Consider the following 14775-nt stretch of genomic DNA (forward strand, 5'->3'; position numbering starts at 1 on the left):
TTGAGGTCTGTGATCCTTCAGGACTTAGCGCTGAATCTGTGATCAGGTCTTTGTCTCAGCTCATAGAGCTCGCTCTAACTGCACATCATGTCTTACCAGGGGAAGGAGGACTGTGTGTTGCTGATCCTGGAGAAGCTGTCTGACACTGTGCTCATAAACGCCACAAATGCAGCACTGCAAACGTGAGTGTCTGAATCATCCATACGTCACAAAAAGGATTGTTCAGTTTCAGTTGAGATTTAAGGCACAGCAGAATGCTGCTGTAACTGTATTTTTGTTGATGTTGTGGAGGTTTGAATGGAAAACACTGGGAAACATTCTGTAACAGATGTGGACAAATGCAGATGAGGAGAGATGATTTTTAAAAGCTCCACAGGAGGAGGAACAGAAGGCTGGCAGCAGGGGAGATGTGGTAGAATGAAACCTTCTGTCTGTCTGTCTGTCTGTCTGTCCAGTCCTCTCCACCTGGCAGCTCGAAGTGGTCTGAAGCAGGCGGTCCAGGAGCTGCTGTCCCAAGGAGCCAGTGTACAGAAGGTGGATGAGAATGGTAAGGTGAACCTGGTCTGGAGCCTGGTCTCCTCCAGGCACTTGGAGTAACAGACCCCAGCTGCGTGCCATGGTCACTGGTCAACATGAATGTTTTCATCTGTCCCAGCATGAACTCAACTTGACAACTGTATTGTTGAAACATTATTTTCCATGTGTGCTGCAGGTGAATCTATCTTTCAGAGGGCTTCCCACTGGTCAGGAACTTTGTTTAGATTTTACAAATGGGACGTTTCATGCTTTGCCTTTTTTAAAAATATATTTAGGGCATTTTTTGGTCTTTAATTTGATAGACAGTCGATAGATGAGAGGAAATGAGGGACAAACAAATGCCAAAAGTCTAGAATTCTGTAACCAGTAGGCCCAGGCAGTCCGACCACAGTGTCAATCCACGAATTAGAATAAAAACATTACGCAGAATAAAATACACACAGAAGCTCAATCACCGATCATGATTTATCACCAAGGAACTCATGTTAAATCGTCAGGCTTACGATGGACAGTTACAAAATATGTATATCAGATGTCGCCTTTTTTATATAACACATTCTTCTTCATTGTCAAAACTGAAGAAGAGCCTACATTCCCCACAATGCAGCTCAACTGCTGGCAGTTCATGTGGAGATGCAGGTGTGTGTGCTGTCGTGGTTAATGTGGTCTGAAGCCTCTAGCCTGCAGCAGAGATGGGGAGGTGCTGCACGGGGCTGGTGAGCTCACTTCTTCCTAACTCCACGTCCCAAACGTATTTGTTTCTTATGAAACTTCAGGGCCTGCTGAGGGTGGCTGAAATACAATGTTCAGGTCATGGATGCACTCTGCATGATCTCTTTTCACATTCGGACTAAATTGTAAAGAAGCGATGGAGACGTCGCAGTGTTGGAGCTCGTGCTGACAGTGGGAACCCTGGTTTAAACTGGACTCCAGCTGCTTCTTTGCTTTCCGTTTCGCATTATTTGTTTTTATGGAATGCATTTGTTCTGCCGTGACAGACGTCGGCTGTGGTTGTCCCTGTGCTCTGTGTCCCCCCCTCATGTCTGTGGTTGCATACTTTGTCAGCTGGCTGAACACTAATGGAATGCTGCTCCGTCCCTCCTTTGTCTTCTGCTTCGCCTTCCCTGCTTCCTCCACGTCCACGTCTGGCTCTCCTCCTTCCTCCCTTTGTTTCTGTCCTCCCTCCCTCTCTTTCTTCTTTCCTCTCTCTGTCTCTCTACCTCAGGTCTGACCCCTGCTCTGGCTTGTGCTCCTAGCCGAGAGGTGGCTGACTGTCTGGCTCTCATTCTGGCTACCATGATGCCTTTCTGCTCCCCTTGCAGCTCCGGGGCTCCCTCCCCAGGCTCCCTGCTGAGGCAGCTGCCCCACCAGGGGGGTAAAGGCCCAGGCACCGGCCCGCGGGGGCTACGCAGCCCCAGGAACCCCTCGGGACCATCCAGCGAGGGAACCACTGAGAATGACTCAGAGGACTCAGAAACCTTCTGACCCCTCCAAACCGACCCTCTACCCTCCTACCTCGAGCTGTGCACCTGAACTTTCTACCCCCCCCAGGAACGATGGCAGTGTTTCAGTCTGCAGCGTGCACGCTTGAGGAAGAAGGGTAGATGCGTGGTTGTGACACAGCTTGGATGCTTGCAGTGTCTCTACCCTCTGGTCTTCGTGTGGGGAACGTGTATAGAATGACCCTCCTCAGGCTGGATGCTTTCTGAGTGCCCTTTTCAAAAGCAGAAGCAGAACAGCTGCACTGCCCCGGACTGACCACTGCAGCCGAATAAGCTGCTCCATGAAGCTGTGGCTGAAGAAGACTTCCATCTGGATGGGCTACGGCTTGGGTCTGCATGCTTGTGTTAACTTAGACCACGGTTTGTTCTTTCTACTCACGGGTGCTTAAATCCAAACCGACCTCGGTACTTAGTCTCTGCATGGCATAGCAGCTCGCCTCTGAGACTCGTTTTGTCTTAAAAAAGCCATTTTTAACTGTTTGTACAAAATGAAGTAGACCATTAAGAAAGCTAAGTGTAATTTTAACCTTTGCTTGTTGTACCAAATATTTGACTTCCACATGTAAATAATGAACATGTACTGGAGGGTCACAAGAAGAGGTACACAGAGCTCGTTTTATGTGTTAACATAACTGAAGCACAAAGTTGGATATTGCTTTTAGGTTTTGATGAACTTTGGCTGGAATGTGAAGTGTGCAGCCTTCAGTTAGATGTTCAGTAGTTAGAATATTCCGCAGGACAACGGATACGGCACACTGGGTACATCTCAGTTCCCTTCAGTGGATCATGATTCCCTCATTTGAGAAAGGAGATTTTGAGGAAAAGATGTGAGAAAGGAGGAACTGAGCGAAGAGGTTTCTAGAGAAATGAGACGTCTGCATTCATACTGCATACATACACAATTCCACCATTTTTTAACACAGTAGTAATTTGGAAACCAAATCTAAATAGTGACGAGTTTTAATGGCATCAAATTCAAACCCACTCATCGACTCTGAATTCTTCCGACAATCATACCTGATAATACCTCAATGATCACAAGTAAGTGAGATGACTGATCATCTTCTTGTTGGCTGGGAAGGCAGACACACGGCAGTTTCAAGTTGCAGCTTAATTCATGCTCACAACCCGAAAACTAGATGGCAGCATAATATATGCAGTGTACGTGAAATGTATGTGGCACATTTATGTGCTCCCTTCAGTACTTGAATTGATGTGAGGTTATCTGCTCAGTTGACCCTGTTGAGTACAAACACACACAGTCCACTGGTTGTCAGACAGTGCTGTTACAGAGCAATCTGTCCCTTCACTCACAAACGATCTTTCAGCTGCAGGCTGCACATTAACTGGAGCACAAACCTTTCTTTTCAGCCGTTACTGAATTCATGTTCATTAACAGCTGGTTTAACCTGCTGCTGATGATGTCTGTCCTTTAAATCAGCAGCTTCCACCTTTTTCCAACTGCTCTTAAGAAAGAGTGAGGAGAGAGAAAAGGAGATTCTAAAAAGTCAAATGTAAATTCATTCGATTTAAAAGATTATAAAACAGATTTGTCAGTGTCGGAGTGTAAGGAACCGACTATTAGAGCCCGCCCAATCATGGGATCACACCTACGTTCTGCTGTTTGTTCTGCTAATGAAGCTGTGTGACTTCAGTGAAGGCTGAAGGTAGTGATTATATCCTCACTCACGCCTCCTCAAAGATCCCTCCTCACTCCTCCAAGTACAAATACCCAAGTTGGAATGACCCTCATGATGATAGGCAGGAGGAGTTCAGGTGGAGGATAGAGGAGCAAGGAGCCAATCAAAATAGGGAACTGGGATATACCCAGTGATGAACACAGGGTTTGTTCAGATATGACTTAAGGCTGAGGTTATGATGAAGATTTATGCATTTTATCCTATGGCTTTAAATGGCCTCCTGCACTGTTTTGACTCATGTTCATCCCTACCTGTGGTGCAATGCTAACCAATTGAAACCTTTTTCCTGCCTGGGCAGTTCTAAATGTCTCATCATGCAAGCCCAGTTTCTCCAAATTTGTGCAGTGATGAGAAGCTCTTCGAGGTCTCCTCAGTACATTGGTATTTATTATCTTTTACATGATGGTACAGATACTGCCAGCACTTAACTGTAAGATAACACAGGGCCTTGACCACTTTCCTCTCCCTCCTCTCTGTCTGTCCACCTACCAGCTATGTGCCATTGTCTCAAACATGTCCAGTGCCTTGATGTCGATTCATTTTGGTTTTCTTTTACAACAGATTTTATGTTCATAGATTCTAATATTCTTACAATTAAGGGATCAGTTCACCAAAAATCACAGAATCATTTGTTTTTGATTTGAACCGTCGTGGTATTGAGCTGTGCAGCTTTGTTCAGGTTTTGAGATATTTTGTGCTATTCTCAGTTTATCAGTGGACGTTAGTCAATAATGAAAATAATCATGAGTGGTTGGACACTGTTTCTGGAAAGACAGATTTGAGTTTTGATTTTTACTTTAATTGTTGTGAGCGCCACGAGCAATATTTCACTAACTCCACTGTACTGGCATGGAGGCAGAAATGTTCGAGGTGAATATCTAAAAATCTGGACAAATAAAACCAAAAGTATTTGCATGACCAGCTACCACTAGATACCAAATGTTTTTTGCTGTTTGGAAGAACTGATTCCTTAATATGTCAAGCATAATGTGGAGGATAAGGAATGAATGCCAGGGTTGGAGAGGATTTTGCTCTGTGTGAGGGACCCTTATGCAGATGTTTTTTAGTGAAATGGTGTCTCACTCCACTGTTTTCTCTCCTTGAAGGCTGGTGATAATGTAGATTTTTCTTGTTGCCAACAAATCCCTTGAGAAGACCAAAACAAACAATTTGCTTATCTATCACTTTCTGACTTCCTCAGTCTGTCTGTGGCACAAAGTCCCTTCAGCCCTAATGAAGACACAGATCCCATAAAAGCATGGTCACAAATACACACTTGGGGTTTAAAGACAAGAGGAAAATTCTAGAATATCTCCAAACTGATCTTTTAAGTTGGTTGTGTGAGAGAGTGTGTGCGTGTGTGTTAGCTTAGGTACTGATATGAAATTGAAATGCTTTTGTATATAATGTTGACGTAAAGTTTTGTACAAAAAAAAAAAAAAACAGCCCTCCATCACAGAGGACTTTGAACACAGAGTGGCGTCTCCATCCTAAATGTTTGAATAAGAATACAAGACAAAGCGTTTTATTTGAGTTAGCTTTTATCTAATGGACTAAAAGGTGTGTATATTAATGAATTTATTTGACATGGAGAACCCTGTTAGCTGCAGTTCGATTGTAATGGAGACAACTCTCGTGGCTGATAAGCACATGTTGTTAACAAGCACAGTCTTTTTCTGTCCCTGAGCTGAAGGTCTGCTGCAAGACTGAACCTGTCTGCCAGTATTATTGTTCTACCAGAAAATGATCTTCACCAGTCGTGACAATCGCTATCGTCATGTGTCTGATGATTTTCATACCAGTTCCTGATGCAGTGCCACATGCTGAGGGCTGTTTGCCAGCTACCCTTTGTTTTATATAAATTGTACAATTATAAAAATCTGTTTGAAGTTGCTGTAGTGCTGTTTTTGTTCTTCCAGCTGACTCATAAGACAGTTCATTTTCTTCTCCTCCGCAAACGTGGAAATGACATTCTTGCTGCTGAAGCTGATGAGGATGATGATTTCACTCGTGTGGAAATCAGTTGGTATTATTTGCTGCAGTCTTGCAACAGCCATTATGCAATTAATTGATCAAATTGTTCATCACAATTTCCCAGAGACCAAAGTCACATCTTCAGTTTGTGTATTTGTCTGACCAAAAGTCAAAGATATTCAATATGCAAAAGAAAATCAGCAAATCCACATGTTTAACAAGCTATAAACAACAAATAGTTGCTTTTGCTTGATAAATACCTTAAACATGATGCTTCCTGGTGGCACAGCACTTGCACCACACTGAGAGCATCCACTCCAGTGAGGGCTTGGTCTGATGTTCACTGCAAAGACAAATCCAGGAAGAAATTAGAGAGCACCAACACTCACTCCACCACTTGAACTCTCACTGCACAACAGGTATGACCCACTGACTCTGACGAAGGGTGTGATAATACTAATTGTATGTTAAGCCAGGGAAGCTAATCACACCACGAGCAGTAAGGCTGACTGAACCCCAAGAAACAACCCCACAAACACTGCAAGGCCCAAGGCCAGGAGATATATTACCAACTCCCCATCTGACAAGCCAAGAGCCAGAAATAATGCTAGTAAACCCAAACCTCATAAGCCAGACACCATTCTGACTGAGGACTCTATAATCTGGCATGTAAGACTGGCAAAGACTGAAAATCTCACCATGAGTGATGCATCTGTCAGAGAGGTAACAGAGCTGCTGCCAGGCATCTTCTCTACACACCCAATTGATCGGAACATTATTATTCACAATGGATATTTTGACATTCTGCGAAGAAAAAATGGCTCTGAGGTCCTGAAGTCTTTTGCCTGCTACTAGAGAAACTCATCAACAGTCAGTCACATCATATTTTCATATCATATTCCAACTGGGGGAAAGGCATCAAATCTTTCAGCAGACTCATTGTCCTGAATACATGACTGACTTTGGAGTACCTCAATCATGGGATAAGCTTTATTTTCAATTTCAGTATCTTTTGAAACTGTTCAGACTGCTTTAGGCCTGATGGGGTACACCCAAGAATCACTGGTTGCAGACTGCTCAGCGCCGCCCTGCATCATGCTCTTGGCATGCTGTACCAAAGCAAGAATACAGATAAGAGCCAAGGTCAGCCTGTCTCACCCAACCCTCTGCTTCACATCACCCATGGTATTCAGAGGATGTCTCTGTCCCCGTCAGAGATCCAAGGCCCCTCTTCCCCCTTTTCATTGCATTCTCCAGGGACCCAGCCTCCACCACAATCACCAATCAAGGAGTTGGTTAAAGCTGCCACACAGTCAAATTGGTGACCACAGACATCATCACTTGGGTGTCTATCAGAAATGAGACAGAGACTATACCACTAACCTGAGTAATCTTAAATCTGTCAATGTTCAGCCACAGTCAGTTTCCTCTCCTATCACAGAAACCCTACAGCTGAAATGAGCTCTTTTATAAATCAGATCATTGGCTAACAAATCCTTTTTGGGTAATGATCTGATAAGCGAGAAGAACTTGCATTTTATGTTTTTAGTTGTGACCTGACTAAACAGCACTACTGGTTTGGCAACATAGATAGAGGCTTGCCCTCCAAGTTATACTTTTTATCAGCCAGTCAGATAAAACTGACACACAAACTCTACACGGTTTGTGTGTAATGACATTAACCTTGTGAATTTACATCATTTGAATATCTTGCTCTTGAGCTCAAAGCAGAATTATCTATGCTCATTGTATCAACCACCAAGATATTCATCACTGTTTTTGCAGGAATTGTAAGAGTTGATTGCACTTAGTATGACTAAATATGATTAAGATTAAGATCTTTACTTTATTAATCACCACACAACACACACATGCTTTTTGGTGAAAACAACAGCAGCACACAGCATGCACACGCCATGCTTTGGGGAATTTGTTTCTCCATATCCTGGTAAGTCCTTCCTCCGTGGCAGACCAGGAGCGGTGGGCTGCCAGCCGACAGCGGCACCTGGGGACCAGTTCCTCATTGTCACCACTGGTCAGGTGGGGATCTTCTTGCATGTTTTTAGTGGGGGTTTGTTTGTGGAGGATACCCCAGGTGAACACGGGGAGAACATGCAAACTCCACACAGAAAGGCCCCTTTTTTTCCTTAAGGGCAGCAGACACTGAAGGCATGGTGGAGGACACGCCCCCCAGCACCCACAGCGCCCCAGGCAGGAATCAAACCCCGGACCTTCTAGCTGTGAGGCGACAGTGTTGGCACTGTTCCACCGTGCCACCAATGACAGATGACAGATTAATCCTGAATGGAGATCTGAAGGTCCATATCAACAAAAAGAATGACTCCAAAACCATGGAGCTTGAGAATTTACTGGACAGCTTTTGCAGGAAACATTTGGCTTTCTAGCTGCCAAATGCTCCACTAAGTTTACCAGCTGGTCTCGAACTGTGGCCGTCTACCTTCTTGGTTTGGTGGAGCTGAGGTGAATGACAGTATAAAACTCCATACAGCTGAGGCTCAGTTAAATGGCTTGAATTCATTTATCCTCGAAATTGTTGTCAGTTATGTTATTTTCCCCTTTTCATTTGATCATTTCTGCCTTATTAACATCAAAAGGGAAAAAAAAACAAAAAAAAAAACAGGAGATAGTTTAACAAATCAGTGTTAAGAATCTTTTAATAGTTACATAATTTCTGTACATTTACAAACTTTAAATTACATGAATTAGTTTGTTTACCAAACTATAACCACAAGACTCAATGTTTTCTGTGGGTCCTTTTGAAACAGTAGGAATCATGGCACTAATAAAATAACAAACCCCCTATGAAACGCGTCAGGAATCCAGAGGGGGATAATTATAATCTGATAATACTGCAAAGCATCCCCCAGTGATAAAAACAAATCCAAATTGCAGTTGCAGAGTGGCACGGCTCCTATGGAATGATACTGTGCTGTATATTGGTCGGGCTTTAGTCTGCGCAATGTTCTAAAATTTACAATGTCCAGTGTGCTTGTGGGTCTCAGGTAAGTTTCTCACATACTGAGGCCTATTCCAGGAAAACAGATGTTTGTGCATAGAAAGTCCGAGAGGGGGTGCCCGTGTCCTTCTGTTTTGGATCACTGCACCAGAAGGTGCATGCACCACTCAGCAGTTGATGCCCAGACCAGTCCAGTGGTCAGGTACCATCAGGAAGTATTTGTCCATGGCCTCGCAGAAACGAGCTCTGTACAGCTCTGGAGAGACCACAGTGGGCATCTTGCCTGAGTGACACAACACAGCACAACGTTAGAGACAGGAAACATCAGACTGCAGAGCATCCATGTAGCCTCATCTCAGCAGAGCTGTCATCACTCTCATATTTGCAGATATGCAAACAGAAACTGCACAAATATTTATGTGCTGCACTCAACACTCTGAACTTTGATATCAGTATTTGAGAGTTTAAACATCCAATGCATTTTATACATGACATACACTTTTCAATAAGGACTTTTAAAAGGGTTTTCAAATACTTACCAAATCAACAAGCTATGTAGTGACTGAGAGAGAGATTTTACAGTTGAATAAGAAATAAATAGACATTATGACCAAGTTTAACTCTGTTACACTTAGGTTCTGAAGTGCCCTAAATATCTCAACAGCATACTACATGCTAGCTTTTCAGAGCTTCCCACTGCATCCATCAGCCAGCGGAGACGTTTCAGTTGTCATCAGGTGACCTGACAATGGAATGCTGGTCACATAATAAACGGGGGTCATGGAAGGAGGTCTTGATCTTAGCCTGATCTTACACTGACTTCCTGTTGATTACACTGACCCACCTTCTAATTTAATGTTGTTTTGTGGTCTGTGACCTGGTCCCACCTTTAACGTGGCATCATGTGACTGAAAGTCTGTACTTAAGCCTCATTTCTACTGCAAAGCACAGCTGGTCTCAACTTGCTTTTGGTACCAGGTACTTCTCTCAATTTAGTTTTCCAGTACAGATAGTAATACAGGTGGGATTCTTAGCTGATCATCGAAACAACACCCATGACATCACCATGACATCATCTTCAATGCAACGCAAACACAGGAGCAATGGAAGATATCAATGGGATGGTGTCTTGATTCTTGGTGTGTGGCTGTTTGTTAGCAAGATACACTTTGTTTGAGAAAAGGCTGAAGACAGCAAGAGAAAGTGTTTTCATTACAGATGGAGTACTGGCTCAACTTGCTTGGAACCTTGACCAAGGTGATACCAAAAAAAGTACCAGGTACCCAGCACCATTTTTATTAAAGGGAAACCCAAAAACAAACTGTTTAAGCTGAGTTGGGTTGAGCCAAGCTGAGCCATACTATGAAAATTTGCCCTATGACGAATTAATAAAGTGTTATCTTATCTTAAAATTAGGCATTGGTTCACACAATGACAACTGAGAAAACTCCATCTGATAATTCAGACTGTGAGATGCAGTTCAAAGCTTCAGAAAAGTCTATTTCGTGGATCTTGGGTTTTTTTTTGTTTTTTTTTTGTCAAACTGTTTCCAAGCTTAAAAAGGAACTGCCACACTCTGCCTCAGTTATATCTGGAATTTCTGCACAGCAATTTCTTGTTATTAATCACTCATACCGATTTATCTGGGACAAGCTTTCATTATATTTCCTGTTGCTGTCCTTCGTGCTACAGTTTATTGTGCAACAAACAACGCAAACTATTCAGCTTCAGTACATCTGCCACAACTCTGCACCAGAAACACTAAATGATTGATGAAATTATTATTTTATTAATGTACATCACATTGAAATGACAGGATAATGTGTTTACAATGTACAGCAGGGTTTCCATGATCAGGTAATAACTGTTATTTAACCATGAAAATCTGCTGAAGTCTGACATATTTCAATCTCTACAGTCATAATGTTTGGTGGCTTTCGTTTCACAGCTGCTGGCTGGAGCATCTCTAGCCTCAACAATCTATTGGTTAGGATCTACATCATATATTTAATCATGGTGCATGTGTACCTATGGGCTAAAATGATTCCATGTTCATTCCAGTGTGGCAGATGTTTAAACAGGATGAGGAGAACAGGTAAGACTCACCTTGACCTCCCAGGATTCCAGTGGATTTGACAACCATCTCCAGTCTCTTGTCCCAGGTAAATGTCCTAATATAATCTGCAAAAAGAGGAGAGGGAAAAGACTGTTTGACCATGAAACATAAACAGCAGGGGGAGTTGCAGAATGCTGACTGCTTATGGACGGGACGTGAAGTGTATCATTGCTGTTAAGTTAAGATCTGGACAACAAACATTCAATCAAACACCAGCAGAAAACACACACTTCTGATCCTTCACTTCAGACGTCTTCTCACCTATAATGCCGACCACCAGCTGATCAGTGGCATCGTCTCGCCCCACCAGCAGCGAGTAGTCGATGATGAGGTGACTGGAGAGGAAGTAGGCGTCGCTGTGTATGGCGGCACGCAGGATGGCCTTACAGTGGGAGCGGATGTACAGCGGGTTGTCGTGGATCAACTTCAGCAGGTTCTCATCCAGCAGAACCACCTCACAGCTCTCCTTCCCCGAGTCTGTCTTCACGTTACGGTTTCTCAGTGAGCCTTTGAGGTCAAACACCTGCAGAGGAGATGTCACAGCGAAGGACACTGAAGGACTCTCCAAGTCCTATTCACTTCAAGAGCCTCTGAGGGTCAACTCGAGAGGAATAAAGGTGACTAATTTCACAACTGAAATACATACATACAAATAAGCTGCTCAAACTTAAGTCTGAATGTGTTGTACTGGTGCTGAGTCTTACCTGAGCCATCTTACGTCCATAGAAAAGATTCTCCATCACAAGCAGGTCCAGTTTCTTCTCTGTGTTGTTCTGGGAGTTCTTGTAGCCGATCCTGTAAACACCCAGGATCTTTGCCAGTGCAGTCGGCCGCTGTGGCACAAAATTGGTTGTTATTAACTTAAAGTCAGCCAGTCAACCCCTGATAGAAACTCTTCTTTATGATGCATACTTTCTGCTGCACAGCTCCGGTGATGTAGGTGAAGTAGTGAGGTGCAAAGTCCAGGAAGGACTGCACCTCCAGTCTTGGCATCTGTTTCAGGATGAACCGGTCGTCTGTCAGGATGCAGAAAAAGAGATGGTATCAACATGAGAGATGGACGAACACATTATTGGCTTTAGTTCTAATGTGCAGAAACAAAAATGGATTCAGCATTTTGCTTGAAGGATAAAATCTCATGAAAAGACCAAAACCAGCAAATAATGAATCCTACTGTGCCTATAAAAATGGGCACTGTAGGATTCATTATTTTGGGTCCATACACTGTGCTGCTATAAGTACACAATAGAGTGCCAAATCCACAGCTGACATAAGTCCCAAACAAAACAAACAAATGTGATCATTTGCATGTCCTTTTTTGACATTTGATTACTCAATTAAAACAGTACAGAGACAATACATTCAATGTTTGACCTCATCAACTTATCATAATTGATTTTTGTGAATATCTGCTAATTCTGAATTTGATGCAGCAACATGATTCAAACAAGTTGGGACAGGAGCAACTAAAGACTGGGAAAGATGTGGAATGCTCCAAAAACACCTGTTTGGCACATTCCACAGGTAAACAGGTTCATTGGTAACAGGTGATAGGATCATGACTGGCTATGAAAGGGGCATCTTCAGTCGTTCATGAGCGAAGATGGAGTGAGGTTCTGTTTTCGTCTTGAAGTGTAAATTCATGACCTATTTTTAAAGGTCAAAATCTGTCATTTTTATCTTCCTGTAAAACATTTACAAACAAAACCCATTATTGATGAACTGTCTTGATCTAACCCTGTGATACGAGGGCATCATATAGAACCACACTGAGGTGTGTATTTGGATGTCACATGATAAAAATGTCCAATCAAATCAGGACAATTTGATAAAATCTCTCTTGTAACTAAATCTCCCCTACATCTTCCATTCAATTCAGAAATATGTCCCAGTACTGAAGCTAAAGATGCTCAAACTGCTGTTCCACTCTGACTTTCGTATGGGCTGCAGTAGTAGTAGAGACGTTTATCTTGATATATTAGATGTAACCTTCTGTTGCATAGAAAACAGCTCCAGATTTTCCACCACGGGCCTGCCAGTTGACACAGTGGGACAGTGAGCGGACAAAATCCTCCTCAGGGCTCTCCATGATCTCCGCCCGCATCTTATGAAACTCCTCGGCGTAGTAGATTCGACAGTAAAACTTGGCGTTGGCATCGGAGAATTCTACAAATTCAACAACAAACGAGGTCAAAATTAGCACGGGTTTGATGCTTTCACTGAAGTGTTTCAAAGGGACGACGCTGACCACAGGTCATTTCAGCTACATTCAAAATGCACACAATCACAACTGTGTGATGGCTGAAGCTCTGAGGGTGCATAAACGTTAGAGGAAGAAATACTCACGTAGCTCAATATGTGGATTCAGGGTCTGTTTCTTCTGTTTATCTGTCAAGTCTGCATCCTCTGCACAACACAGTTACAAAAGTATTTCACCTCAACGGTAACATCTACATGTTGAAAGTTGTTGTTTGACGAGTGGACCTGAGCACTTACTGAGCGGATCAGTCTCCATGCTGCTGCGGCTCTGTTGGGACGAGGCCGACTCACTGGGCCTGGCGGGGCTGCTCTTAGCCCGACTCTCCCCTGCACTGAAAGGAGGAAGAAACATCATCTTTAAGTAACAGAGATGATGTCAGCTCTCCCTGACATTTGACGAGTGATTTCTCTCCATTTGAGTTGATCAGTCAAAGGTTTTCTATGAAATAAAACGACTGGAGCTTCACTCAGAGGTCCCATCTGAGCCAAAGTGTACAAAAAAATGTTATTCCATTGTTGCATTTTTCTGCTAAATTAAGCCTAAAAACAAACTAAGAGTCACTTTCTTTGTGAAATAACCTGTAAAATCTGTTGAATTAGTTGATTTAAATGACCTGTTTGCAACACTTCTGAATTTCAGCATCAGATACCAACAGGAATCCTGCGTACCTGATGACCTGCGGAGTCTCATCCCCGCCTGCGTTTGATGCCTTGGACAGATCATCTAGCGCTGTTTTATACTTCTTGCAACTGGAAGGTAATACATGACATAATTTTTAGGCTATGGGACATTTCTTAAGTTACAGAAGCACTGAGCTGAGACAGAGAGGAGGCAGCTGTCACCTGAGAGCAAAGGCAATGATAGAGCTGGGCTCTCTTTCACACACTGCGATGGGCACCCGCTCATGCTCGTCCATCAGGTAGTGCTTGTCCGGGTCACTGTTGACACAGATCACATGACAGTCGGAGGCAAACTGTTCAAGCTTTTAATAATTGTGTGTACAGTCCATATTTACATCATTTTATTGCTTCGCAGAATTTTGACTTCCCTTGAATTAAGAAAAGGATGTTAATGAAAAACTAGCTGTAGCGTGTTCTAACCGTCTCTGATCATGTCATTGTGATGGCCAGAGAATACAGTAAGTAAGTAAGTACAGTAAGATCTGGACCAAACGTTCAAGTGCCAATTTCAGTTTCTTCACAGTTTTTCAGTGCTACTGTCACAATACAGTCAGTACTCAGAAAGAAACTACAACTGGCTCGTCCAGAGTGAGTGCACTACTTACAATGGGAAGGGGATGGGGTTGTAGCTGTTGCCGGGCAGGAAGTTGGCCAGGATGGCTTTCATGGTGGATTTTTCCTTTACCTGGCTGTCAGTGGAGCCCAGCAGGTGTCCATCAAACACATCTGTCAACATGCAAACAGAGAATTTATACAGCAGACATCAGATTAGAGAGTAAAGTACCAGAGACAGTTTACGTGTTTGAGTGAGTGGGAGTGTGTTTGCGTGTACCTTCTGGGATGCTGAGAGAGTCCTGCTCAGTGCAGGAGGGACCAGGTGTGATCGGTTCAGCTCCAGCTTCCAGTGGTGACGGCAGCATGGAGGAGCAGGTGGAAGGCAGCGTGTTGAGGTGACGGTCCTCTGACGGTGAAAACATGTCACATCATCAAACAGTCAGGATACCAGTTAGCTTCAGTCAGTAACAATAA

General features: G+C 43.3%; 2 protein-coding genes across 6 annotated transcripts in view; one reads left to right on the top strand and one right to left on the bottom strand.

Moving 5' to 3' along the window:
* ankrd44 (ankyrin repeat domain 44) overlaps positions 1 to 5167 on the top strand; it is a 37268-nt gene extending 32101 nt beyond the window's left edge. For 2 of the 3 annotated variants that reach the window (XM_076746611.1, XM_076746612.1), the window contains exons 26-28: positions 100 to 182; positions 456 to 547; positions 1763 to 5161. In XM_076746611.1, coding sequence (XP_076602726.1) covers positions 100 to 182; positions 456 to 547; positions 1763 to 2022 — 435 coding nt within the window. In that variant the 3' untranslated portion in view covers positions 2023 to 5161. Of the gene's footprint in view, positions 1 to 99; positions 183 to 455; positions 548 to 1762 lie in introns of all 3 variants that reach the window. The other variant, XM_076746613.1, reaches the window with a different exon arrangement.
* A 3203-nt stretch (positions 5168 to 8370) lies between these two features.
* Positions 8371 to 14775, bottom strand: part of pikfyve (phosphoinositide kinase, FYVE finger containing) — a 29138-nt gene continuing 22733 nt past the window's right edge. For all 3 annotated transcript variants that reach the window (XM_076746146.1, XM_076746148.1, XM_076746147.1), the window contains 12 exons: positions 14579 to 14707; positions 14352 to 14472; positions 13909 to 14004; positions 13735 to 13815; positions 13303 to 13397; positions 13153 to 13212; positions 12796 to 12972; positions 11719 to 11822; positions 11511 to 11639; positions 11068 to 11329; positions 10797 to 10871; positions 8371 to 8973 (listed from right to left, as the gene is read on the bottom strand). In XM_076746146.1, the coding sequence (XP_076602261.1) occupies positions 8858 to 8973; positions 10797 to 10871; positions 11068 to 11329; positions 11511 to 11639; positions 11719 to 11822; positions 12796 to 12972; positions 13153 to 13212; positions 13303 to 13397; positions 13735 to 13815; positions 13909 to 14004; positions 14352 to 14472; positions 14579 to 14707 (1445 nt within the window). In that variant the 3' untranslated portion in view covers positions 8371 to 8857. The remainder of the gene's footprint in view (positions 8974 to 10796; positions 10872 to 11067; positions 11330 to 11510; positions 11640 to 11718; positions 11823 to 12795; positions 12973 to 13152; positions 13213 to 13302; positions 13398 to 13734; positions 13816 to 13908; positions 14005 to 14351; positions 14473 to 14578; positions 14708 to 14775) is intronic.

This window comes from Chaetodon auriga, chromosome 13, assembly GCF_051107435.1.
Source record: "Chaetodon auriga isolate fChaAug3 chromosome 13, fChaAug3.hap1, whole genome shotgun sequence".
Lineage (NCBI taxonomy): Eukaryota > Metazoa > Chordata > Actinopteri > Chaetodontiformes > Chaetodontidae > Chaetodon > Chaetodon auriga.